This window comes from Cavia porcellus, unplaced genomic scaffold (genome assembly GCF_034190915.1).
Source record: "Cavia porcellus strain 051 isolate PalLab524CR breed Dunkin Hartley unplaced genomic scaffold, mCavPor4.1 scaffold_1, whole genome shotgun sequence".
Classification (NCBI taxonomy): domain Eukaryota; kingdom Metazoa; phylum Chordata; class Mammalia; order Rodentia; family Caviidae; genus Cavia; species Cavia porcellus.
In genome coordinates, this window is record NW_026947484.1 from 82,372,816 (window position 1) to 82,400,668 (window position 27,853).

General features: G+C 39.8%; 1 protein-coding gene across 2 annotated transcripts; it reads left to right on the top strand.

Moving 5' to 3' along the window:
- The first annotated feature begins 11,959 nt into the window (after positions 1-11,959).
- On the top strand, positions 11,960-27,221 carry LOC100720257 (spermatogenesis-associated protein 31D3-like). Of its 2 annotated transcripts, XM_063230411.1 has the most exons (6): positions 11,960-12,150; positions 12,392-12,483; positions 24,770-24,815; positions 25,361-25,421; positions 25,700-25,766; positions 25,879-27,221. In XM_063230411.1, exons 2-6 carry the CDS (start codon positions 12,440-12,442, stop codon positions 25,928-25,930), a joined length of 270 nt encoding a protein of 89 aa, XP_063086481.1. In that variant the 5' UTR covers positions 11,960-12,150; positions 12,392-12,439; the 3' UTR covers positions 25,931-27,221. The 2 variants fall into 2 exon arrangements, with proteins under 2 accessions (XP_063086481.1, XP_063086447.1); XM_063230377.1 differs by lacking the exon at positions 12,392-12,483.
- The last annotated feature ends 632 nt before the right edge of the window (positions 27,222-27,853 follow it).

Here is a 27,853-nt window from a genome sequence, read left to right on the forward strand (position 1 = left end):
TGCTTGTAGGTATTGTTTAATTTCTTCTTTAATTTCCCCTGTGACCCACTGATTACTCAAGAGTGTATTATTCAATTTCCATGTGTTCATAGAATTTTTGCAATTTCTTTTATCATTAATTTCTAGTTTCATAGTGCTATGATCTGATAACATGCATGGGATAATTTCAACTCTTTTTCATTTATTTAAATATATTCTGTGGACTAGTATGTGGTCTGTTTTAGAGAATGTCCCATGTACTACTGAGAAGAATGTGTATTCTGATGTTGGATGAAACAGTCTGTATATGTCTATCAAGTCCATTTGTTCACAGGTGTGATTTGGTTCTGTTACTTCTTTGCTGATTTTCTGTCTGGTTAATCTGTCCCTTGGTGTCAATAGTGTGTTAAGGTCTCCTGTTATAATTGTGTTATTGCTAATTTGCTTTTTCATTTCTATTAATACTTGTTTTATATAACTGGGTGCTCTGAAATTTGGTGCATATATATTTAAGATCATTATCTCTTCCTCTTGAAGTTTTCCCCTAACCAGTATGTTATGACTTTCTTTATCTCTTCTGATCATTCTTGGTTTGAAGTTCACATTGTCTGCAAACAGAGTAGCTACCCCCACTTTTTTTTTCGGTTCCTGTTGTATGAAGTATTGTTTTCCATCTTTCAGTCTGTGAGTATCCTTTTGGGTTAGATGGGTTTCCTCTAGCCAGTATATGGTTGGATATTGTTTCTTGATCCATTCTGCCAGTCTGTTTCTTTTAATTGGTGAATTGAGACCATTTACACCAATGGTTATAACTGTTATATATTAGTTTATTGTTGACATGTTATCTTTCTGCTGTTGCATCTTTATCTTTCCATTCTGTTTAATTGTCTGCTTTGCTTAGTGGTTTTTTTCCTAAGTGCATCTAAACTGTCTTTCAGTATTCTTTGCACGGTTGGCTTGGTGATCATGAAGTTCTTCAGCTGTTCTTTGTCATGGAAGTATCTTATTTCTCCATAAATTTTATCAGTAGTGTTTATTTATTTAATTTTTTTTTGGTACTGGGGATTGAACTCATGACTGCACACTTACAAGACAGGCACTTATGCCGCTAAGCTAATTCCCCAACCCCTTCTCCATAAATTTTGAAGGACAGTTTTTCTGGGTATATCAGTCTAGGCTGGAGATCATTTTCCTTTAGGATCTGAAATACTTCACTCTATGCTCTTCTTGACTTTATTGTTTGTGCTGAGAAGTCTGCTGTAATTCTGATAGGTTTTCCTTTATAGGTGACCTGTCTTTTCTGACAGCTTTTAATATTCTATTCTTATGTTGGATTTCTGGGATGGTGATTATTATATGTCTGGATGTAGTTTTATTTTGGTTATGGCTATTTGGAGTTCTATATGCTTCACTGATCCTGATGTCAATTTCCATTCTCATATTTGGGAAATTTTCAGCTATTAGTTCTCTAAATAGCCTCGTGACATCCTTTATGTTGTCTCCTTCTTTTTCATTTATCCTTATCAATCTTATGTTGTTTTTCTTTGCATCATCTTGCAGCTGTTGAATTGTTATTTTTAAAAGATCTTTCCTTTCCTGTTCACTAGCTGTAATCTTGTCTTTGAGGTCTGAAATTCTGTCTTTACTTTCGTTGAGGTGGTTTTGACAACTTTCAATGGAATTTTTGATTTCTTATATATCTCTTTGAATCTGCTTCATGTAATTCTGTTTGTTTCTTGTATTGTTCATCCAGGGATTCTATCTTTTTGTTTTGTTCCTCTAATTTTTTTACTGTCTTCTTTAGATATGTACAGCATCTCTTTCATTTCTTTTATCATTTCTCTTTTACTTGGCAGATTATTTCTAGTTTGAATTCCTTTAAAGCTTCCCAAAGTTGATTCTTTATTTCAGGTATTTCAGGTTTGTGGCATATATTTTCTTCTATGTACACAGCTCCTAAGGTTTCTTGGGATGAGATGGAGGTTTGAGATTGTATTTTGGTTTTTTGTTTTGTCATTTTCCTATATCTCCGTGTTTCAAGTGTTATTCCAAGGCTTCTCCTGGGCCTGTTGGGAATCCTCTTCTATGCCCTCAGCTCCTGGGACTCTGGCCACCCAGTTCCCCAGATTGAGAGAGGGTCATGGGTGATGGGGCAGACAGGCCCAAGACCTATAGAGCCAGTGGAATGTGGCAGGAAGCTGTGAAATTCCCTGATAGGAGGGGCGATGATCCCAAACTCCCAGGGCTCGGGATGGTGTGGGGACACTCACCTCTGGCCACCCAGTCTCCAGAACAGAGGGTGCAGGCCGGCCCAAGATCCCTGGACCCAGTGGAGCCCATCTTAAGTCTTTTTGCTTACCTTTTTCCCTTTCCTCCTCCCTTTCCTTCTTTGGTCCCAGTCCCACTTTATTTATTTATTTAATCTATTTGGGGTAATGAAACCAGAACCTTCACACTGAACTACACCCTCAGACTTTTTTCTAAAAAAAGCCTGGAGACAGGATCTTACTAAATTATTAATTTTCTCAGGCTGGACTCAAATTTGTGTTCTCCTGTCCCAACCTGATTACCTTTTTTTTTTTGAGACAGGATCTTGTTAATGTAGTACAGATTGGCTTTGAACTTACAGTGATCTTCCTGCTTCAGCCTCCCAAATGCTGGGATTGCAGGTATGTGCCAGCATGCCTGACTTTAAATTACAATTTTATAAGCATTTATTTTATACTCATTTCAGTTTCCTGAATATTGAATAATAGTTTTAATTGATTATCCCTCTAAAAACATTAGAGAAAAAAAGTCTGAAAAAAATTCACAAAACTAAATGTAAAATAACTTTAACCTTTAAATCAGAGTTAGTGTAAGGTAAAAATATTCTGAGATAAGTAGATTTGAGGGCATATGTACCTCATAGCATAAATGTCTGATACATGCAAAACTTCCAGGCAGTATGTCAGACTTTTCAGGCAGCAAAACTAGTGGGACCCAAGTCACTGGTTTCAGGAGTAAAGGAGGCCATGGTAAAATCTTTAGTCCTGGAGAGACTGAATAGTTTTCTTAGTAAAACACTTGGGAAGTGGAACAGAGGGGAGGAACAAAGAGGTCTGTTGTATAGCAGGGCAGTAGGCACCCTCCTCAAGTTGCCCTCAGATCCCCTTGCTCAGATCCCCTTTCAGAGGCTCCCATTCCCTGTGATCCTGGCTCCCTTTCTCTGTGATCCAGGCTCTTGCCCTGTGATCCTGGCTTCTTCTCTCTGTGATTCAGGCTCTCACGTCCTGTGATCTTGGCTCCTGCATCCTATGATCCTGGCTCCTGCACCCTCTGATCTTGGCTCCCTTGCTCTGTAATCCAGGCTCCTGTGCTCTGTATCCAGGCTCCTGCACCCTGTGATCTTGGCAGGAGTATACAGTCAAGCTCCCACTCCCTCAGAACTCAGCTGCTGCACATAGCCTTGCCATCCATATCATGGAGACTTTTCTCTTTTCTGAACAGTTATACTGAGCCATGGCCGAGCTTTGGCTCAACATCCTCATATCTGCACAGACCCCAACTACATCCCACTAAGCACAGTGGGGTTTGTCCTTCTTCTCTTGTGTTACCCATTGCATTTTTACCAGCCCTTCAGAAAAATGTATTTATCCAAAAGGTATAGAAAGGAAGGTGAATCCTTAATAGAGGAGTCTTTGTTCTTGTTTCCCATTTCGATTCTCAAACTAAATGAGTTTAGTTGGTTCTGGTGACTCCTGCAATGGGCTACCTGAGTATCCCTCTTTAGGGGAGGAGGCTTAACAAGAGCAGGGGATCAGAGAGGACTAATGTTTCCATCTGAAGCTCCCACAGTACCTCTGTATGTGGCAGGGGGTTCCAGGATAAAGACCCCTGAAAGTCATTCCCTGGTCCTGCTTGGCTTAGTTACAGATGGTGTGTTCTCTGCAGACCAGTTTCTACTGACATTGATCTTGAGTCTTATTCCTATGTCAGTTGTCTTTCACTAAGCCTTTGAGCCAGGTCTGGAGTCTGGGTCACGTCCTCCCATCCCTGCCATCAAGGTCCTTAAGGGATCACACAGGTGACTGTTGGTTTTAGATTCTACGAACTCCATGATCAGAGACTTTCTGACTGTTAAGTGTGGGTCTCACAGGCAAAATTTTCCTTTGAGTTTTTTAAAGGGGAAAAAATCGAAACTATCTTTCAAAATTAGTGATAGAAATAAATCTCTATTAATTACAAAAGGAAATCATATAATTCTTGGGTAATGAATGTCTGACATTGCTAGAGAGGAAGATGACTCCCAGCTCTTCAATATCTTCTTGTTCTTTTCAGCATCAGGGCAAGAAGAGGAGGGGAGGTAGGAGATTTAAAGGATGCTCCTTCTGTTGAACTTAGCTCTCCAAGAGTGAACACTCTTGTCCCTTTAAAGGTTCCAGGCCCATGAGAACTAAGAATGTCAACGTCAGTTGCTAGCCACAGTGGCTTTCTGAACACAGAGCCCTCAGAGAGGCCCACAGGAAGGCAGTTAGACCCGAGATGCCTCTCAGAGCTCCTGCCCTGCCCATGTCATCATGAAGCAGTGACGGAGAGAAAGAGTGAACAATGCCCCAAAGGTGGCCAAGAGAGGGGAGCCTCACTGATGGCTTCTGACCCTAAGGAACTGTAAGGAAGGTAGCCTTACATATTTGATGAGGACAGGGACTGGTACATTTTTCACATTAGAGTGGCTTAGTCAGTTTTAATATACATCTTCAGGGACCATGTATCACACAGGTTGGTGAACCTCTCCCAGAGTTTTTGCGGGCACTGCTGCAGTGAATACAGTCTCGGTGTGATAGAGTCCTAGGGTTAGAAAGGTACAACTTAAGAATCTGTCTTGTGGGGCCTGGTGATGTTTCAGAAGCACATTATGGCCCTGCCATTAGGGTTCCCTAGTAGAAAATCATGTAAGGTTCTCCTCACTGCAAATTTCTCCATGCTGCCTGGACTGATGACATGTTTGTATAATAAAAGGGCTCCCCAGCTATGGTATGAATGTTGCCCAAGATATTACTTACCAACTAGGTAAAACACTGAGATGAAGCAAAAGATATGTAAGAAAGAATATGTAAGAAGTAGGGGAAAATGTGGAGTGAGGAGATAATGATCTTGCTGGGTAAACAAAGTGCTACACCAATCACCTCCACCAGGAGCCCCACCTGCTCCCTGATTTGTGATCCTGTCAGCCTTTCCTTGATGCTGATTGGGACAGTGCAGAGCCTACTGATGTCACACTGGCCCAAATGTATGTGTGGTGTCTCTGAGCACTAAATACATGAAGGGCTGTTATCAGGTTACCTTCCCTCCACTCAGGGAAGGTAACCGTGGTGTCCTCTTTCCTCCATGGCTGATAACAATGTCTAAGCTCTCACCCTCACTGTGCGGCTCACCTGTCAGGATTAGGGATGCACTCAGACCTTCATGGGCTTGCAGGGGCCATGGAAAATCTTATCCAGATGAACTGCAGCCCTGATGCAGGGCTGAATCCTGAATTATACACCAGGGTTGGAGATATTGGGGGTTCCTGGTGGACCTAGAATGCTCTTGGCCAGAAGTATGCTCATATTCACCTTTAAGAAAGAGATCTCAAGGGTAGGTGGCATGACTTGTACTAAGATTAAAAAGTTGGATGAGCCTCCTTGAATACACTTGGAATAGTTTTCCTAGAAAATAATTCAGTGCTGGGTATGAAAAGCAAAAACATAAAACTGACTTTTATATGGTAGAGTAGTGCCCCTTGCTCTGCCAGATTTCAGTCTTCCTCTCTGAGGTATGCTCCTGTCTCTACTGCATGTAAGGCTATGACTGCAGAAAGAACACAGATTCTGTGGAGGCCCTGGAAAGGGACAGCAGGTGTGGGGAGAGCTGGGAGCCCAACAGCCACAAGGATGGCCAGTCCATACACCGCCTCCCAGTTCCTCTGTTTTCCCATGTTTAAGTCCTGTATCTACACTCCAGTCTAGTTACTGTCATGTGCAATATAACTCTCCATGTCCTGTCAACTCAACTCTCACAGTTATTTGACATATGTGATGCACTCCATCTTTGACAATATGATTAAAGTGCATGAAGCCTATTTCAATATCTCACCACCCATCTCTTAGATGATATGTTACATACTCTGTGTTCAGGCTTTCACAATCCTTGATATTTATTGTATTGACACACTTACCCAAAACAGAGCACACATGGCATTGGTGACTAAAATTGGAGCCTTGTAGCATTTGACAATGAGTTATTTTCCTTCAGCCAACTTTGAGGGGTCATTTGTTTAAAGCCCCAGACCCAAAAATACCCAAGAAGAGATCTTTGCTAATTTAGGGCAGGACATTTAAGTCTCTTAACCATAAAGTAAAAAGTACTTGATATTAGGCAAAAATGCCAAGAAGCAATGCACAACAACCATATTAAGAACAATGTAAATAAAAATCTGGACTTGATGAAAAACTTAAGACTTCTACATCAGTATTTTCAAACATCTAGAAGAAAAGTTTCTCCTATCACATTTTCCTTCCTATACTGTCACTAAATGCACTGAATATGTAAACAGATACTCAACATCACTAATTATCAAGGAAGTGCAACCAAGTCCAATATGAAAGAACACTTTGTGTTCACTAGGACCATAGTAAAAAGTCATGTGTTGGAAGCATACAGACTGCTGGAGAAAATATGAAATGCTATAATTGTCTCGGAAAACACTCTGGCAGATCCTCAAAACAGATCTGTCCCATCACCCAGCAATTCCCTTGCTAAGAACATGCCTAAGAGAAAAACATACGTCCCCACAGAAACCTGTGCATGAATGTTGCTAGAAGCACTATTCATATTCATAATAACTCAGTAAAAAGAGCCCACATGGCCATCAGCTGATGAATGGATAAACACAAGTTACTATATTCGGGCAGTGGAGTGAAAGTCCATCATAGGAAGGAATAAAGCGGTGCGCACCACAACCTAGATGTACACTTTGAGAACACTGCCAAGTGAAAGGGTTAGAAACAACCACATGTTAAATGATTCTATTTTTGTAAAATGTCCAGAAAAGGAAAATCTATGGAGACAGAAAGCAGATGAGTGGTTGTGTAGAGCTGGAGAATGAGGGACGGTGGTGTGAATTGTAAAAGGGAGATGGTTTCTTTTTGAAGTCATAAAAATATTTTAAAACTGGTTTTGGAGATGGATAGTAAATCTGAATACACCAAATATTGGATTCACACTTGAATTGGCCAAGCTTAATAGTGCTATGCCAAAGGAGTTGAATGGAATCTTTTAAAAGTATGATTTTTTTCTTTTAGAGATAGCTTCTTTTTTCTTTTTCTAACTTCCTCATACTAATAATATAAACCACTACCTCCTCATCGCTTCCACTCAAATGAAGGATATCAGAAAGGGGCTGGGGATTTAGCTCAGCGGCATAAGCGCCTGCCTTGCAAGCAGGCAGTCATGAGTTCGATCCCTGGTACCGATAAAAACGAAAAAGGCAAAAAAAAAAAAAAAAAAAAAAAAAAGGAATATCAGAAAAATAAAAAATATCCAACTAATCAGGAAATTAGCTATCAGAAAATCAGCATGCCTGTCTGAAAGGACTACGCAGATGGTGGCTGCAGGAAGTGGAGTCCCGTGCCATTTCCTCAAGGGTGGAGGCAGCCCCTACCCTTCCTGGTCTATTGTTTCACTGGATTCCCCTTTTCTCTTTCCTGAACAAAATCCTCTGTAAGCCTGAGACAGAGATGGGAGGCAAAGGCTTCCTTATTTCCTGTGGCATTAGTTTTGAATAATTTTTTTCTTGTTACCATAATAACTTGTCCCCCATGGTGTTTTAGGAAGCAATGGGCAGTAAGACCCTTAACATCCAGTATCAGTTTGGGAGCTGTATTTCAGTAACACGCTCTAAAGGATTTGCAAAGTACAAATGGTTTGTGCTGAGAAGACCTAGAGGATATGACAAAATGCATTGAGATGTCTTTGGAAGATGGGAATCCTGTGGAGGACAGCTAAGTCACAGCAGAGCAGAAAGGCACCTGTAAACTGGTCTGCCACAAGCTCCACAAGACATAGGACACGTGGCACCAAATTGGAAAGGAGAAGTATTTATGCTGTCCCGGGGGCCTTTCGAAATGAGGGTTAGGGAGCAGAGCTGGATCTGGAGGGAAAATCTGAAAGAATCGAAGCCAAAATTCTCAAATGTTCAGAGAAGCTCAGGTCAACATAGTCGATGATTCATTTTTTAAAAATATATTTATTTGAAGCTGGGGACTTAGCTCAGTGGTGTAAGCACTTGCCTGGAAAGCACAAGGTCGTGAGTTCGATCCCTGATACAAAAAAAAAAAAAAAAAAAAAAAAGAAAGAAAAGAAAAAGAAAAAAAAGTATTTGAAATTTGTAGAAATTGCATAAATGGAAAGCAACAGTATACCCTTTATCTGGATATATTTTGACTCATCTGCCTATCTCTAGATTTTGGCCCCCTTTTTCTCCTATCTTCCCTGTCTATTTGTGTGCATATACACACAAAGACAAATATATGCAGTATACATACACACACACACACACACACACACACACACACTCACACAGAATCTGCCATCAGGAAAAGAAAAATAGTATGACATAAAATGTTCAACCTACTGATCATTCAAGAAATGCAAGTTAAATTAACACTGAGATTCTATCTTACTTTAGAAAGAATAGATATTACAAAAAATTGACCAATAACAAATGTCAGCGGGGCTCTGAGGAAAAGGGAATGCTTTTCCACTGCTGGTGGGAGTGCAGACTGGTACAACCACTGTGGACATCAGTGTGGAGGTTCCTCAAAAAACTAGGACTAGAGGTCCTATTTGACCTGGCTATTCCTCTCCTTGGTATTTTCTCAAAAGAATTAAAAGCATCATACGGTAGAGATATATGTGTGCCCTTTTTTCTAAACAGTGACATAGTTTGAAATAGCTAAATATTAGAAACAACCCAATCAACTGATGAATGGATAAAAAAGATGTGCAGATTTTTAATATATAATGGAGTACTACTCTGCTATAAAGAAGGATAAATGAGACATTAATTGCTAAATGAATGGACTTTAAGACCAGGCTCTTAAATGAAATAAGTCAGACACATCTATGAATACTGCATCGTCTCACTGGTGTGAGAAACTGAAAGTGTGAATAAGAACCAAATTGTACAAGACATATGGTGAAGTGGGAAGAAATTGTTCAAAAAGAAAGGGGAACTAGGGAGGGGGGAGAGGAGAAGGAAGGAAAAGAAGAGGAAAAAATGAGAAAAGGATAAAATGGAAACAAACTTTGTAAATAAGGAGGGAAGGAGGGGTTAAAACGAAGGGAGATGAGTGTGAAGGGGAAAAAAAGACAAATCAAAATATTTTAAGTACAAAATCCCTATGATGAACATGATCATTGTATATGCCTAAACTGTACCAATAAACTTAAATTAAAAAAGAAAAAAAGAGGAAAATATTATGATGACTTTTCAACAGATGGTGTTATCCTCATATGGTAAGGCAGAAGATTTGTGGATTGCAGAAAACCCCTACATTGCCAGCCCTTAGAGTAGAAATTGGAAACCCACGTGCAGTAATCTCAATGACCAAGGCTACGCAAGCAGCAGATTTCTGTATTAGTAAACATCTGGAAGTGAACAGCCACCACTTTGAGCACCGCTTGTAAACGTAGAGACCAAAGGTACCTTGTATTAATTTCATAATGTCTCAATAAAGGTAGTGTTAAAATATTTACACAAGTTTTTCCCTTCCCACATAAATATGGATATATTCATGTTCCTGAGTATCTGAGAATACACTGTGTAGGAAAATAAAACAAAAATTCCTTGTTCTGTGAAACAGTCATGAACAAACTGTTTCAGGACACATATCCCATGGCTCAATGCATGCTTGTCACAAGAAGCTGTTTACTTCATACTGATCATGTCACAATGTCATGGCTCCACACCAAAAATATCCTATTGTCCAGTCTTGTCAAGTGTCACAGATCCCCATGGCCCTGGCACGGGTCAGCAATCACATAAAAGCTGCCCCTGCTGGCTCTCGTGTATATTTCAACAAACTTCCTTCTGAGTTACTCTGAGTGTTACAGCTTGTATCTAACTGTTCCCCCAAAGCCTGTGTGGTCTAGGTGAGGCTCTGGGGAGGTGGCTGGATTAGTCCCCTGGGGAGTGCACAGCTAACTGTGCTGGTGAGAGGGGAGGCCCGGCTGGAGGTGGTGGTCAGTGGGCAGGGCCTGGCAGGGCGTATCTCCCTCACTGCCCCTTGATACCACTCTGCTTCCTGCTGCTATGCCATGAGCAACACTTCTCCGCCATGTCCTTCTGCCATGGAGCCCACTATGGACTGAAATCTCTATAAATTGTGAGCCGTCTCTATAAACTTTAATCTAAATTAATCCTTTCCTCTTTTAATTTGTGGGTGTCAGACATTGGGTTCCAATGGGAGAAATACTAGACATTACTCTTTGTAAATTCCTTTACTGCAGAGGCATCAGCCCTCTGTAGGCTGCCTTAGACAACACATTTCTTACTTACACATTTTCTCCGTGAATATTCCATTGTGTGTGTTAAGAAAAGGAAATTATCTTATTCAATTTAGTAATTTAACATGTGCGGCTGGAGGAATTTTTCTAAACAGAGATCTACTGTAGCCAAAGGAGGGTAGATGTCAGAAGGCAGGCTGGAAGTGGATTTTGTTTTAGGTGCACAGTGGAGGGAGAGAAAGCAGTTTCATTATCAGTGAACCATTACATGGAAAGTAGTCAGGGCAGAGTCCTCAGGTCCGCTGAGGGGACACAGACAAGCAATGCTGAGAAATGACAGTTTACAGGCTAAATAATGAAGCTTTAAAGATTATAAACTAGGGGGCTGGGGATTTAGCTCAGTGGCATAAGCGCCTGCCTTGCAAGCAGGCAGTCGTGAGTTTGATCCCTGGTACCGATAAAAACGAAAAAGGGGGGAAAAAAGATTATAAATTATAAATGACTGGATCACATGGTGAGATAGAATAAATACAGGTACTGTGTACCCCCCCACACAAGATTGAGATCTTATTTTTAAAAGCATAGAGGAACTAGAATTTTGTGAAAAATTAGAAAGTACATGGGAATAAACTTCATAAATACTTCCAACAAAAGTAACCATTACCTTGACTCGATATAAAAGGTTTCACTGTATGTAATTTCAGTTATACTCTTTCAAAATGATGAAATGAAAAAGAAGCCTACCCCTAAACCAGGCTGGGCGTGGCTGTGTGGGTAGGGGATAGCACAAATGCTCTATGAAATCCAGATAGAATTAACAGAGGTTGGGAAGGAGAAGACAGGGTTAGTAGGGAGAATGGGGAGCCAGCGGGTGGGGGGCTATGTGGGTGGAAAGGGCTAGACTCGAGAGCCTTGATGGGCAGAGCAATCTAAGGGAGTCTGGAGAAAAGAACTGCTAGAAGATGTTCAAGCTGTTTTTCCTTTTTCCCTGTTAAAGTTTTGGTAAATATTATTTTGAGGAACCACGTATGTGGGAAAGGGGTGAGCAATGCGGAGCACATTTCTGGTTTTAGAAAAGTGACCTGACCACCGTGTATGCGGGGAAGCTCAGGTAGGAGGGAGCAGATCCTGAGATGCAACTCTTTGGGCACAACAGCCTTTCAAAGATTGTGCGGAATCCAAAGGGCGATGACCCCAGCACCCAGCTAACTATTGGAATAAGCAGACCTTGTCCGTGAGGTCAGTATGTGGTATACAGTCAGGGTGGAGTTAGGGGAAAAGAGCGAGGGTTTAAAGGCCCAGGGCCCGGATGGGTCAGCCGGGCTGGGTGAAGGGGGGGCTGGGGCTGCACCTCCCACAGCACCCCTCCCCGTTCCAGAACCCCGGTGTGCTGGAGCTCTGTGATGCGGGCCTGGAACCGTGTCTGGAATGTGCACTGTCAGTGTCCCCTCTGATGATGGGTGGGTGGCATCACCACTGTCTGAGGAGCCCCTCGGCGGGATGGATGAACTCCAGTGGGGCGTCCTGGGTATACCTGTCTTTGACTGCCTCTGTGGTGTGGGGTTCCTCCTTCTATCTTTGTGCTATCTGAAGACAAATGCATGCTCCCCAGTATTTTGTAATCAGGGAGAACGCCATCAAGTAAGTATGCCGGAGGGGCTTAGAAATTTTAGATCTTTCTTGTTTTCTAATGTATGCGGTTCCAGGCTTTAAATGTCACTATCAGCCCTATTTTTGCTGCGTCCTACATCATAAATGGCATTTTCATTTTCATTTAGTTTAAAATATTTTAAATTTTATTTTGGTACTTCTTTGATCCATATGTTCACAGTACTTTGTTGTTTTGTTTTGTTTTGCTTTGCTTTGCTTTGTTCTGATACAGGGTCTCCCTGAGTAGCACGGGGTGTCTTCAAACTCACCCGGGCTGGCCATGGCAATCCTCCTGCTTCAGCCTCTCGAGTGCTGGGATTTCAGGTGTGCGCCAGCTTGCCAGCTCTATCCTTTTATATTGGTTCGTGTACAATTTGTGGCCTAAAATATGCTGTATCTTGGTGAATTTTCCATGTCAGTGTGTAAATATTGTATTGTCTCACTAGTATAAAAAACACTGAAAAGTAATAAAATCCAAAATGTACAATAGATATTGTGAAAATGAAAGGGAAAGAAAGTGCTCAAAAGGAAAGAACAACTGGGATGGGGGGAAGGGGAAAAGGAAGAAGGGAAAGACTATGTGTATAGGTATACATGTATATGTGTGTATGTGCATATATACAAGATAGATAGCTATACTACTAATCTCTGTAAGTTCATCAAAAAGAACAGTTTGTGCTCTCATTGTTTGATTGGTTGATTGTTTCTTTCATCCCTATAAAATCTTTTGGTACCAGTAATCAAACTCGGGACCTTGTGCTTGCCAGGCAGGCACTTACGTTGGTAAACTAATCTGTTAACCTGAACAACTATTTCTAAGATAAAAATATGCAATATATTAACTAGTGTTAATTTTCTACTATTTAAAATATTCTGTATCATTTCTATCTTTTATTTTTAAAATAAAAAATATTTTAATACAGAAATTATTATTAAAATATTAAAAATATTTTAATACAGAAAGAAAGCAACAAGAGCAAAAGCAGGTAAAGGGAAGGGGCAAACTTCTTTTCCTCTTTATACTGTATGCAGGCTACACATCCTGGGGTGGGTGTAGCACTCCCATCCCGATCCAGCACTAGACACTGAACTAATCACAACTAATTCAGTTGACTCTGAAAAGCTCACCCTCTATTACTGCATGAGACTTTTGGGGGGCTATCAAGACACAAATCATAACAGATGCAATTGTGAAAGGTGTTGTTTCTGTAATCTCTCTCTTAGTGAGTTTGTACTCGTGAGAAATAGGGATGCTATTGATTTTTGAGTGTAGACTTTGTATCCAGCTACACTACAGAATCTGGTTATTACATGTAGAAGTTTTTGGTGGGATTTTGGGGGTCTTCTATGTAGAGTATTATGTTAACCTCAAATAATGATAATTTAACCTCTTCTTTTCCTATCTTTATTCCTTTTCTTTCTCTTGTATAATTGCTCTGGCTAAAGTTTCCAGAAATAATATACTGAATAAAAGTGGTGACAGTGGACATCCTTGTCTTGTTCCTGATTTTAGAGTGAAAGCTTTCAGTTTTTGTCCACTTAGTATGATGGTGGATGTTGATTTATCATAAATGGCTTTTATCATATTGAGATAAAGACCAATGATTCCTGTTTTCTGTAGTTTTAATTATGAATGAGTATTAAAATATATCAAATGCTTTTTCTTATCTATTAAGATTATCATATGGTTTTTGTCTTAGGCTCTGTTAACATTCTGTATTACATTTATTGATTTGCATAAGTTGCATACGTATCCCCAGGGTGAATCCAGTTGATCATGGTGCATAATCTTTTTGATGATTTGTTTCTTTCTGTCAGTATTTTATTGGAAATTTTTGCATCTATGTTCATTAGGGAGGTTGGTCTATAGTTCTTTTGGTTGGGTCTTTCTCTGGTTTTGTATCAGGGTAATGCTTGTTTCCATGAATGAATTTGGGAGTATTGCCTCTCTTTCAATTTCATTAAAGAGTTTGAGAAGTAACACCATTAAATCTTCTCTAAATTTCTAGCAGAATTCAGTAGTGACTCTGTCAGGGCCTGGGCTTTTCACTGTTGATCGGGTTTTAATTATATTTGCAATTTCATTGACTGATATTGGTTTGTTATGGTTTGTGTCTAGATGCCCCCCAAAGCCTCATGCTGTTGTGGGGAGGCGGATGTGTGTGGGTTTTTCGGAGGTGATTGAATCTAGTGTGTGATTGATTGATAGTGCAATGCTGGAATTAAGGGTGCTGGATTTGGGGGTTGGTAATTGCTGGGTCAGTCCATTGATTGAATTGGCACCACCCTAACCTTGGTACAAACAATATGTAAGGGACAAAAGAGAAAGAGTCTCAGTCTCTCTCTCTCTCTCTTTCTTTCTTCTGCCTTCCCCTCTCATTGCTCTTGCTGTTTTCTGTGGCTGTGAAATGTTGTCCCTCTGCCATGAGCCATCTTGACCTAGAGCCAGTCAATTACGCACTGAAACCTCTACAAAGTGTGACATAAATAAATCTTTCTTCTTTTAACATTGGGTGTTGGGTATATTGTCCTACCAACAAGAAATGTAACTAAGACAGTTGATTTATAATTTTTATATCTTGTTGATTCTACTTTGGTAATTTGTATGTATCTAGAGGGTGGGGATTTAGCTCAGAGGCATAAGTGCCTGCCTGGCAAGCACAAGGTCCTGAGTTTGATCCCCAGTACAAACAAACAAACAAACAAAAAACCCCCAAAATGTATCTAGGAATCTGTCCATTTCTTCTGCATTTTCCACTTTATTAGAAAACAGATTCTTCAAGTAGGTACTGACAGTCTTCTGGATTTCTGCAGACTTTGTTGTGCTTTTATCCTTTTCATTCCTAATTACATGATTTGAGTCTATTCTTTCCTTTTTTGGTAAGGTAGACTAAGGATTTATCAACTTTATTTAATCTTCAAAGAACCAAATCTTCAATTCCTTGATTCTTTGTTTTGTTTTCTTGTTCTCCATTGCATTAATTTCTGCTCTGATCTTTATAATTTCCTCCCTTGTGCAAGTTTTGGGCTTGATTTGCTCTTTTTCTAGGAGTCTGATTCAATATTATGTTATCTGAGCTTGCTCTGTTTTCCTAATATGGGAATTCACCACTATAAATTTTCCGTGAAGGACCGCTTTCACTGTGTTGAATAAATTTCAGTATGTTGTATTGCCTGTACTTACTTCAGTACCTACTTCAAGAATCTGTATTCTGGGGCTGGAGATTTAGCTCAGCGGCATGAGCGCCTGCTTTGTAAGCAGGCAGTCGTGAGTTCGATCTCTAGTACCGATAAAAATGAAAAAGACAAAAAAAAAAAAAAAAAAGAATCTGTATTCTAATAAGATGGAAAATGCAGAAGAAATGGGCAGAATCCTAGATACATATGAATTACCAAAGTGCAATTATTGTTTAATTGTAGAAACTATCTAATTTCTTCTTTAATTTCATCTGTGATCCCATTGGTGGTTCAGGATAGTTTTAACTTCCATGTGTTTATGGAGGTTTTTTTTTTGTCTTTTTCATTTTTATCGGTACGGGGGATCGAACTCATGACCGCCTGCTTGCAAGGTAGGTGCTTATGCCACTGAGCTAAATCCCCAGCCCCTATGGAGTTTTTAATAGTTTCTTTTGACACTGATTTTCAATTTCACTGCACTATGGTCAGATAATATTAATAGAATAACTTCATTTTCTTTTGCATTTACTTTGGCATATTCTATGAGCAAATATGTGGTGTATTTTGGAAAATGCAGCTAAGATTGTATATTCTAATGTGGGGTGGAACATTAGAATAGATATCTATTAAGTCTGTTTCTTCAAAAATTTGTTTCAGTTCTGATATTTCACTGTTAATATTTTCTCTAGTTCTATCTGTGACAGTGGTATACTGAGACCCCTCAATATAATTGTATTAGTGCTTATTTGATGTTTCATGTCCATTAATATTTGTTGTATATAGCTGTGTGCACTGGTATTTGGTGTATGTATATTTATGATTGCCAATTCTTCCTCTTTGATTGTTCCCTTTACCAGGATGCAGTGACTTTCTTTGTCTCTCTTACTCAGTCTTGGCCTGAAATTCACTTTGCCTGCAAATAGAATATCTATCTTCCTTTTTTACCAGATTCCTGTCACAGGCCGTATTGTTTTCTATCCTTTGACTTTCAGTCTATGAATTTCCTTTTGAATTAAATGTGTTCGTCATATGCAGCATATTTTTGGATCCTGCCTCTTGATCCATTCTGACAGTCTGTTTCTTTTGATTGATGAATTAACATCATTAATATTGATGGTTATAACTAGTAGGTGTTGACTTATCTTTGAGTGATAAGTGACATGTCATGTTATATTCCTGTAGTTGCTCATATTTTTCCCCTTTGTTTAGTTGCTTCCCTCGCATGGTGGACTCATTCTGTTGGGGTTCATGGAGTTATAACTCTTGTTATCTCTTTCTAGAATATGCTCTGAACGTTTTGGAGCACTGGTTTAGTGTTCATGAATTTCCTCAGTTGTTCCTTGTCATAGAAGTATCTTATTTCTCCATCAATTTAGAAAGATATTTTGTGGGGTACATCCTTGGTTTGGAAGTTTTCTTTTAGGGCTTGAAATACTTCCCTGCAAGCTCTCCTTAATTTGGGAATTTGTGTTGAGAAGTATGGTCTGATTGGCTTTCCTTTACAGGTGATTTGTTCATTTTTTCTAATAGCTTTTAATAGTCTGTTCTTGTGTTGAGTTTCTGGATTCTCTTGACTATTATATGCCTTGGTATAGATTTTTTTTACCATGGCTAGCTAGAGTTCTATATAACTCACTTATTAGCTGTATATCAAATTCTTTTTTCTTGCTTGGAAAGGTTTCTCCTGTTACATTTGAGAACAGAAGTAATTTGTACTATTGCCTGTCTTTTCACCAACTCTGATCAATCTTAAGTTATTCTTTGCATCATGTAGCAGGTGCTGGATTGATTTCTTGTGGTCCCTTACTATTTTTCTTGGGGGAAGGGCTACCGGGGATCAAACTCATGACTGCGTGCTTGCAAGGCAGGCACTTATGCTGCTGAGCTAAACCCCCAACCCCCATTTACTATTTTTAAGAAATCTATCTTTTCATGTTTGGTAGTTCCAATTCTGTCTTCTATGTCTGAAATTCTACTTTCACCTTGGATCATTATGTTGTGTGTACTTTCAATGGAACTTTTAATCTCCAGAATATCTGTCTGAATCTTTCATGGATTACATTTCTGTCCCTATGTTGGGCATTCATGGTTTCCATTATTTTCCTAAGTTCCTCTACTTTCTTTTTATCTGTATCTGCTCTGCAGTCACTAAGCCTGGTTTTCATTGTAATCACCACCTCTGTGGTTATCTGAGAAATTGTTTCTGATTTGACTTTTTCTGGAGCCTCGTTCATCTGCTTTGTTACTTCTGTTGTTACTGCATTACAGAGTCCAGGAGGGTGGCTTTTGGATTGCTCCACCTCATTGCCTACTGGGTTTTCCTTTAGTGAGTCTGGGGTTACAGTTTGTTTCAGTGTCTTCTCATTTTTAAAAAATTTAATTTCTGGGCTGATGCTTGTAAATTGCCTATAGAAAGTAGCTTTATTGCTCATATTGAGAACTCTTGGGAAATGATCCCTTATCATAGGTGCCTTCCAGGTATAGCTGCCTTTTAGGTTATGAGTCTGTTGTAAGAACCTGCCTCTTCAGTTTATTGGGATAAGAAGTTGTTGCCTACTTGGCTCAGCCCCTGGTTCTTAGCCACTGGCCTATAGTATTTGTTATCAGTATTAGGTATTCTCAGTCTTGGTATACCAGGAAGAACAATTGATTAGAACAATTAGGTCATTTTGGCTAAAGTGGTATAATCAGCAATAATAATACCATCTAACACAGCCTGGAAAATGACAAACTGAAGTAACTATTAATTTGCCACCTTTAGCTATGTAGATTAAATATGTGATTACATAACAAAATCTAAAATGAACCAAAAAGTTGTATGCAGTAAATAAGGTCTTAATATAGTGATTTTACCCTCAGGGGGAGAACATTTAAAAGGGTTTGGGGGAAAAATAGAGAAAGAAAAGAAGAGAAAGAGATTAGAAGCAACCCTGAGGACAAAGGAAGATTACACAAACTTTGGAAAATTAGTTAATAAGACCGGAGTGAAAGAGGAAAGGGAGAAATAAAAACAAGAGCAAAACACAACAGAACAATGACAAAAAATAGAAACCATGTTTACACTCACATAAAAATAAGAACAAGCATGCAAGAAACAAAACAAAACAAAAAACAAGAGAGAGAGAAATAGAAAAAGAAGAAAAAAACATCCACTCTAAAGTGTGGTGTCTGCTGTTAGTGGCACAAGATGGGCAGGCTGTGTCCGGATCTGAGTTGATTAGCCCCTGCAAGCCAGCTGGGACACTGGCTAATCCCAGAAAGCCTGCACATTTAGTTCCACTGAAGTTCAGGCTGGTTTTTTGCTGTAAGCTTGGAACCAGACCTGTTCAGCCTATAGTAATTTATGTGCCCCCAACTTCAGCTTGGCCCCCTGCCTGCTTGAACTCAGTTCCCTGACTTCCTGTTGACTTCAACTTTGCTCCCTTACCCAGATACCAGGGATTGCTACATGGATTCAGCTGTTACTCTGAGTTCCAAGTTTAGTTGGTCTTTCTCTAAGATGCCTCCTGACCATTGCTCTCTCCTGACTGACATCTGAATGTAAATAACTCACCAGCCACTGCAGTCAGATGAGTCCACAGCTCTGTTCTACTGAGGCATTTCTCCGTGGAGGCTTTTGGGGTCACCAGTAGTCACTGTGCACCTGCAGATTCGAGATTCCTCAGCCAGAGTGAGTCCAGGTACAGGAAGAAAGCACTACTTACCACTTTCCCCTTGTTCACTGAAGTCTCTCTCTCTCTTCACTCTCACTGTGGGCTTCAATTCTCATTTTAGATCATTTCTGGGTCGAGGGGACCCACCTCCCTCCTTTTTCTCTTCATGTAGCTCTATTCCACTGTCTGGACATCAAATCTCAGAGAAGCTCCTTTTTCTGCTGCTCACTGCTCTGCCATATTCCCAGAAGTCCTCTGTTATTAAAAGCCATGCATGATCAATTGGGGAATAGGATGCACATCTAATAGTCCTTTAATGCTATCAGTGGGAAGTAAATGCATCTAATGTTTGCTGTGGCTATACCTGATAGAAGCTTCAATTTCTTCAACCAACCTTGTTTATGTCTCCTGTAGTGTCTATAGCTTCCCCTCGGTCCCTAAGATCTTGCTTAAGTACAGAGTATATAAACTTTTCTTTTCCTTTTGACATAGCACTGGGGATTTCATTCAGGGCCTTCATACTAGCTACAACTCCAGCCCTTTTTATAGTTTTAATTTTGAAACAGGATTATGGTTATCACTATAACACCCAGATGGTTAACACTGTATCACCCAGATTGGGCTAGAACTTGCAATCCTCCTGTCCCAGCTTCCTCCACTGCAGGGATTACAGTCTTGTACCACCATGCTCAGTTTACATTGTGGCTCTTTGAAGTACTACACCTGCTTACTACGCTGGAACCCTTTCAATGTGGTGGTGATATGTAGTGGTGAAGATGTGATTAAATCTCATCTTTGCTGGGTTGTAACGTTTACCACTGTTTATAGCTTTCTTCCCCACAATTTAGGTGAGACTGGAAGCCTAGAAAGAGCTAAAGTTAAGCAACTCCCTTCTCTTATGGGAGCTAAGGCTCTGCTACAGATGTCCTCTTCTATTATGGAGAATGATAAAAATACAATTCAAAACGGACATCTTTCTTTTTTTCCTGTTAAAAACATGAGGGGTTTCTCATGGCTGTTTTCTAAATGGCCATACTTCCAAAACATATCTCACAGAATTAGAGAAAACAATCCTAAAATTCATTTGGAATCAAAAGGGACCTAAATTAAACAAAACAAAACAAAACAAACTAAAATCACTCTGAGCAAAGAATAACAGTACTGCTGGATTTCACATCATGACGCTACGGAATCAGCAGTGGGTACTATCATGTCTCTTTTTCTTCAAAGTAGTTGCTCATTTCATCATGCATTATATAATTAGTTCTCATAAACTGTAAGTTCTGTGCATGCCTGAGACTCTACATGTATATCTATCCTTTCTGTATTAGAGGGGAAAACAAAACGAAGCATGAGAAACCAAAACACATTCCTAGGAAAACATGAAATGAAAGTCATATAAAACTGCAATACAAGGTGATCTACAATGGTTACTATGATGTCTCTTGTTGTCTTCAATAGAATTGTCTATATCAGCAAGCATAGTATAATTAAATATAGCAGTACATAACAATATTAATAAAAAACATTGGAGACATTATAAGACTTCCAAAGCAGGTAATAATCAAACCAGAGTGGTATCCTAGTGAATCTTGTCATCTTCGGTGTAGTTGCCTATACTCTCTGACTTGATATTATCAATCATAACAGATTCAAATAAAATCAGTCAATACAAAACAGCAATCTAACAAACCAGATTCAAATCAGATCTGTCATAATAAGACAGTGTAAGTTATACAGGGCTTCAGATTAAGTGAGTAGGAAATTAAGGATGATTACTGCACTATCTTGCTATTTTCGGGATAGCTGTCTGTGCCCTCAAATCTAGTACAAGTGGACAAACTGGAACAGAATATAATCCATCTAAACAGAGTGGTGAGAGTAATGTGGGTTTTAAATCCTGATACACTATTAACAATATCCTCTGCCTTCCTTTTTTAGACAGTTCTTTCCCTTTCACTCTCTGGGTGCACTGCATATTTTAGGTCCCACCAACTCCCTCAGATTTTAGATTGTGGGGCAACCTGCTGTTTACCTAAGTGGTTCTGAACCTCCTCATTCCTTGAGTTGATCTCAAATTGTATTCCTTTACCTTTAAAAACCTCCAGGTTTTCCTTTATTATAGCTGAGTAGTTCTCTATTGCACAAAAATGTCCTGTCTTCCCAACCTATCTGCTGGTCAAGTTACCCCTATTTTTCTCTGGTTTCTTGTCACATAGAGCATTGTTTTCTCATATTTGATTCTCAGCCGATAAACCCTCTTTCAGGTTAATTATATTTCCTATACAGAGTATCTTGGTGGATCCTACCTCCTGCTCTACTCTGCCTGTGTTTCTTTTTATTAGTGTAGCAAGGCCATCTGTGTTAGAGATTATAGCCAACCTCCTCTGCCTCATTTCTGCTATGTTATTTTTCTTCCATTGTCTACTTTTCTCCTTCATTCCACTGTCTTCCCCATTCATTGAGATCTTTCTGCCACTGTTCCTGAAATCCTGGTACTTTTTTCTCCCTCTCTAGAATGTCCTTCAGTATTTTTTGTAGGGTTGGATTGGTGGCCATGAATTCCCCCAGTTCCTCTTTGTCATGGAAGCATCTTCTTTCTCCATCAATCCTGAGAGACAGTTTTTCAGGATACAGCAATCTGGATTGGAGGTTATTTTCTTTCAGAGCTTGGTATACTTTGCTCCACACTCATCTTGATTTGATGGTTTGTGTCAAGAAGTCTGCTGTGATTTTGATGGGTTTTCCTTTATAGGTGATCTATCTGTTTCTTTTCTCTGACCACTTTTAATATTCTATTCTTGTGATGAATTTCTGGGATCTTGATTATTATATGTCTGGGTGTAGCTCTGTTTTGGTTGTAGGTGGCTCGAGTTCTGTATGCCTTATACATCTGAATATCATTTCCTTTTCTTATGCTTGGGAAGTTTTCCTTAATTATTTCTGTGACTAGCCTTTTTATTTCCTTTGTGTTTACCCCTGCTTCTTAACTCACATTTTTTAGTCTTAAGTTATAGATCCTCTTGTCATCTTCTAGCCTTTGTATTGTTACTGCTTGTTTCCTTGTTATTTTTAAGAGATCTTTTGTAATCAAACACTGCAAACCTATCTTCAAGTTTTATTAATCTATCTCTAGTTTCTGTCAGGCAGTTTTTCCAGCTTTCAATGAAGTTTTTAATTGCCTGGTAATCTCTTTGAATGTGTTTCATGTATTCTAAGTTTTCTTTCTATTCTTTATTGAATGTTTCTCTCCTTTTTTTGTGTTCCTCCATTCTTCCATCTGTGTCTTCTTGAGAGATGCTTAGCATTTCTTTTATTAATCTTATATCTTGCTTGAGTTAATATTTCAGTTTTGAGCTTGTCAATGATGTCATGAAGATATCTTTTTATGTCCACTGATGCCATGTCTGATATTTCATATTTGCTGTCCTCAATATCTTTTGTATTTACCTCTCCTGGATCAATATTTGCAGGGTTGGGGGCTGGGGGCTTTTTCTTATTTCTTTCTCTTGTCATGTTTTTGGCTTCTTCCATACAGGTGTATAGTGGAGGTCCCAGCCCCTTTCTTTGTTGGTTATGGCTCTTCTGAAGTGTGCTGGCTAGGGATTTCTGCCTTCTCCAGTTTGCTGTTGGTCATTGAGGTGCAAGCAGGGGTGGGGTATGCTAGCCCCTCCCCATGAGCTATTCAACCAGCAGGATCCTTCACCATGTTAGTGTCTGCTGTGCATACAGAATCACTTTAGGACAACTTATTGGGTCCTGGCCCAGGCCAAGAAGATCCCACCAATCTGCTCTGGGCAGGGAGCATGTCCATCCCGCCTAATTCCAATGTGTTGTCCAGTTGGTCACCCCTTTCCCATGGGAGGATCTTATTCTGAGCACTCACTGCAGGTTAGTGCAGGTCTCCATGATGGCTCCTTTCTCTGTTGGGCTCACTGACCCCTGACCTCAGCATGACTGTGGCTCTGGCAGTGAGTTTGGGTGGCTCCAGGAGAGTGCTGATGGTAGCCCTGCGACCACTCCTTTGACCAGTTCATTTCCCTTAGTTTCTTCCTGGATCAAGAGGGTCCATCTCCCTTTGTCTGGTCTTCTCCAGGATGTTCTATTCTGGCATCTGAGTTGTTTCTCTCAAGGAGGCCCTGTATTTTGCTGCTGACTGATCCACCATCTTTAGCTCTGCCTTAAGATAGCCACTTTAATAAATGGTGTTGGAAAAACTGACTTTGCACACAATGAAGGTTAAAATTGGACCCGTATTTTCACCATGCACTAAGCTAAAAATGGATCAAAGATCTAAATATTAAAACAAACGTTAAATCTGCTGACAATAGAAAGGTAGAATTCTTAAAGACACTGGTGTAGGAAAGACTTTATGAATAAAACACTGATCACACTGAAATTATCACCAAGAATCAACAACTTGGATCTTTTTTTTTTCTTTGTACCAGGGATTGAACTCATGATCTTGTGCTTACCAGTCAGGCACTTACGCCCTGAACAAAACATCCATGAACCTGAGATCTCTCTAAAGTTGTGACCCTTGGAAGTTTTCACTCTGATGCTAGCATATACACATGCTCCAGCAATACAACAAAGCATACATTTAAGTGTTCCAGCCAGTTTATGGTCTAGGGAAGCAGATCTTGACTATGATCATTTTTACTCACCTTCTCAGAAATTATTTCCATTTTCTGATGTTTGCAAGGAATGTGTTTCAGTTTAGTTTTCAAGTTCCTTAATGGCAGAAATGGAGCAAGCACTCTTTGTTTCCCTGTTCCATTCTGCATACCCCTAAATGAGTCTGGAGATCCAGGAAGATACTTGAGATGGGAAATTGAAACAAGACCCCTCCTTGACAGGGATTCACTGTCCTGACTGGCTGAGTTACAGACTGTGTGCTCTCTGAAAAGCGGTCTCTCCTAACACTTGGTCATGAGCCCCATTCCCATGTCAGGTGTTCTTCACAAAGCCTTCTTTCCCGTTGAGCTGGTTAGGAGAGCAGTACCAACCTCAGAGAGCATCTGAACAGAGCTGGAGGGATGTGACTGTTAGCTTCATCCCCCTCTGAGGGATGTGACTGTTAGCTTCAGATCACATGTGCTCCTTGAGAAGATGACTTCTGATTGAGAACATCAGAGACAAACTCTTTGAGTTACTTTTCTCTTGTTGCCGAGACAAAACACCTGATACCCCAAGTTAAAGGAGAAAAGGTTTATTTAGCTCAATTTGTTGTGGCTTCAGTCCATAATCAGCTGGCTCCAAGGAAAGGTGGCTTGGCAGAGGGCCATCACAGAGGCAAGAGTTCATGGTGCCCAGAGCATAGCAAAAGCAACATGGGAGGGAGGGACAAGTCTCTTCCTGTCCCTTATATTGTATGCATGGTACTTGCTCTAAGTCAGGTGTAGCCCTTACACCCTTAATTCTAGCCAGAACCATGCCATACCAATTGATGGACTGATTTACTAATCACACATTCTTGATCCCAGCGCCACACACTCTAGATCCAGTTACCTCTGGATCTAGACCACAGCTAGATGACCGCATGAGGCTGTGGAGAGAACTTCTGGACCCAAACTATAACACTCTTCCACTGAGTTTTTTAAATAAACAAAAACAAATATAAAAAAACCACACTTGATCACCATTAAATGATAACAAAAAGTACTCTATTAATTAAAATGGAAAGTACTCTGTTCTTTGATAATGAAAGTCTGAGCTTCCTAAAAAGAGGAGTAATAGAATTTTGTCCCAACCCTTTATTCTATTCTTTTTGTTCTCAGCAACATGGGAGATCCAAGAGGAGGAGGAGAGGTACAACACTTAAAGGTAGGTTCCTTCCTACTTACCATGGCCTCTTCAAGGATGATTCCTCTTAGGAGTTCCCAAATCCATGACCTCTGGGGATGTCAGCTGCTAGAAAGGAGAGACACAGGAAGGCAGTCATAGCTAAGACACTTCTCAAAGTCCTAGCTCTGCCACCAAAGCTATGAGGAAGTGATGGACCGGGACAGTAGGTGCTGCCCTAAAGCTGGCTGTGTGAGATGTCAGGAAGGACATTTCATCACTTTGGAGTCAGATCTTCTGACTCCTGATATCATGGAAAGTACTTTATTCCTGGGTGCTCAGACTCATGTGAGCTCTGCATTTCACAGGGTTGTTTTGCACATTCCACTGGATTATGTATGTGACAGTACTTTATAAACAAAGCCATACACACATGAATGTTCTTTGTATCATCTGTTACCATCTAACTTTGTCTACCAATTCTTATGACTTTCGTAATTTAAAATTGTATTTCCCAGGCAAGAGATTACTATGCAATCTCTGTGATGTGCCTTGATTGCATATAATCTACTGTGTAATCATTCCAGGTCAGAAAATTTGGCAAAGAGAAGCAGAGGAGGGGAGGAAGTTGCTTTCTGTTCTCAGGAGGTGAGTGCTCTTTTCATTTCCTTCCTGGTTCCTTTTTTCACTTGCTCTATGCTCCAAGGGATTAAGGCAGCCTTTGAAATCATGGGAGGAGTACCTATGGTGGTAGCTGGTATGTGGATAATGCCCTTGCACAGAAGCTGTGGGGTGTTTTGTAAAGTCAGGGATGTGGGGCACTGGGAAGTAGGTGCAGGCATCAGGGGGCCTTGTCGCTAGGAGAACAGGTCTTCTTTTCCTTGTGCCGGTCCTAGAAGAATCTTTGTACTTTCTGTCTCCTGCAGCCCCCTGGGTCAGTGTTATGACACCACACGCTTTCGACAACTGCTGTGTCCGGACCCGCTCTGTGAGGTGTGTAACACTGCAGCAGCTAATGTCAGGCGGCTGCTGTCTCTGGCATCCCTGGATGGTTCTGCAATCTCTTGGGCCTCCACAGGTTCAGCAACAAAGTTCTCGTCTTCAGGTACCTCCAGGCACCCTCACACCTGCTGAAGACACTGGGATCAGAGACCTGACTGTCCTACGTGAAGAGATACTCCTTCAGCATTTCATAAAGGAAAAACTGCCTACAAAAGAAAATTCAGCCTAACAGCCTCTGAGGGGACAGTAGTACATTCTCTGACAAGAGCCCTCAGCACAGTCAGTAACACAGATAGGAAGAGCTCTCGTGATGGAGATTAGGTCTCTAGAGCAAAATAAAAAGCAAATCTTCCTTCTGAGAACGAGAGTTGAGCTTTCTGTGTTCTGCACAGGAAGTGTCATTTTTGGGAACACCAAATATGTTTTTGGGAAAAGAAGGATTTACATTAGTTATTCAAAGCTATTTACTTTATTTCACTGCTAAAACATGACCAGTTCCTCATAGGGAGCTTGACAGTGATCTGCTCAGCTTTATTTTGGGGTCCTGATTTCACCATTCTCAAATATTCTTCACTTAAAACATCTTATATTTTCATAAAAGTTTTTTGTTTATTTGAAAAGCTCTCAAGCCTCTTGAAAAGTAGAAAAATTTGTAAAATCTAGAACTTAGCTGAGATGTCATTTATTTAAAACACTATTTTTATAAAAGATTTTTTTCACTTTTTTACTAGTATATTTGCTGCATATAATGATTACATTCCTTCTGAGGAGTTGGTATACATGTGCATAAACCTTTTAATTATTTTTTATTCCCTACCCGCCTACTCCCATGTCCCTTTTCTTGGTTTCCTCCCCATTTGCAAAAAGATCTGTTCCCTATTTCCTACTTTCCATCTTTTATTTTGCTCCTTATTTATATTTTGGGTTTTCTACATTAGAGAAACCATGTGATACTGAAGCTTTATTTCACTTACAATTATGTTCTCAAGGTGCAGCCATTTCCCACATATAACCCAGGTTTATCCTCCTTTGTGGCAGAGTAGTGCCCCATTGTGTGCTGCACATTTCTGTATCCACTCCTCTGTCGATGAACATATTCGCCACTTCCAGGAGTCAGCTACTGTGAATGGCTGCTAGAACATGGGTATTCATGGATCGCTGTAATGTGGCGTCCTCCATTGTTTCAGGAAGACAGCCAGAAGGCAAATAGGGGGTCAAATGGAGTTTCTAATTTAGATTTTTTGGAGGAATTTCCATAGTGGTTTACTACTTCATATTCCCACCAACAGTGTAAAAGGGTTCCTTTTCCCTATAGCCTTGTCGGCATTTGTTATTTGATTTTTTTTTAATAATAGGCATCTTTCCCGAGTAAGGTGGAATCTCAGTGTTGTTGTTCTCTGCATTTCTCTAATGGCCAGAGATGTTGAACATTTTTAGTTATTTATTGGCCATTTATACTTCTTCTTCTGAGTGTATTTCATTTCAGCTGTCATTTTTAAGTATATATATCAAAATATATCTATATCTATAAAATAGAAATAGATATATGTATAGAGGGGGTGAGAGAGAGAGAGAGAGAGAGAGAGAGAGAGAGAGAGAGAGAGCAAAGTAGAGGGTAGATAAATAGGAAGTAAGGAGAAGTTCAAGTAATTTCCTAAATTATCTATTCCATTGTTTTAAAAGTATGTTAAGATATATGTTACTTCGTTTCACTTATATTACTGGTTTGTTTTTGTTTTTGAAAAGAAAAATCTGTCCTTTTATTTGTTTCTTCTCTGTAAGAGAGAAGGGTTTCTAAAATTTGTACTGTGAGTAACATTTTGGCTATTTGTTTAAGATCTTGTACATAATATATTAACCATTATTGTTTTTTAAATTATTTTGTTACAAAGCTTTTTTATAGAAGTGTTTTTGTATACTTTATTGATATCTACTTGTATTACATTAAAAAGATTTAAAGAATACTTTGTCAATAATGATAGTTAACCCCCTGCCCCATTACTGCTTCAAGTAGCTCACAGCTGAGTTAGTACTCAGAAGGGTGTGGAGGGAATAGTTTTGCTGTTGTGGATACAGAG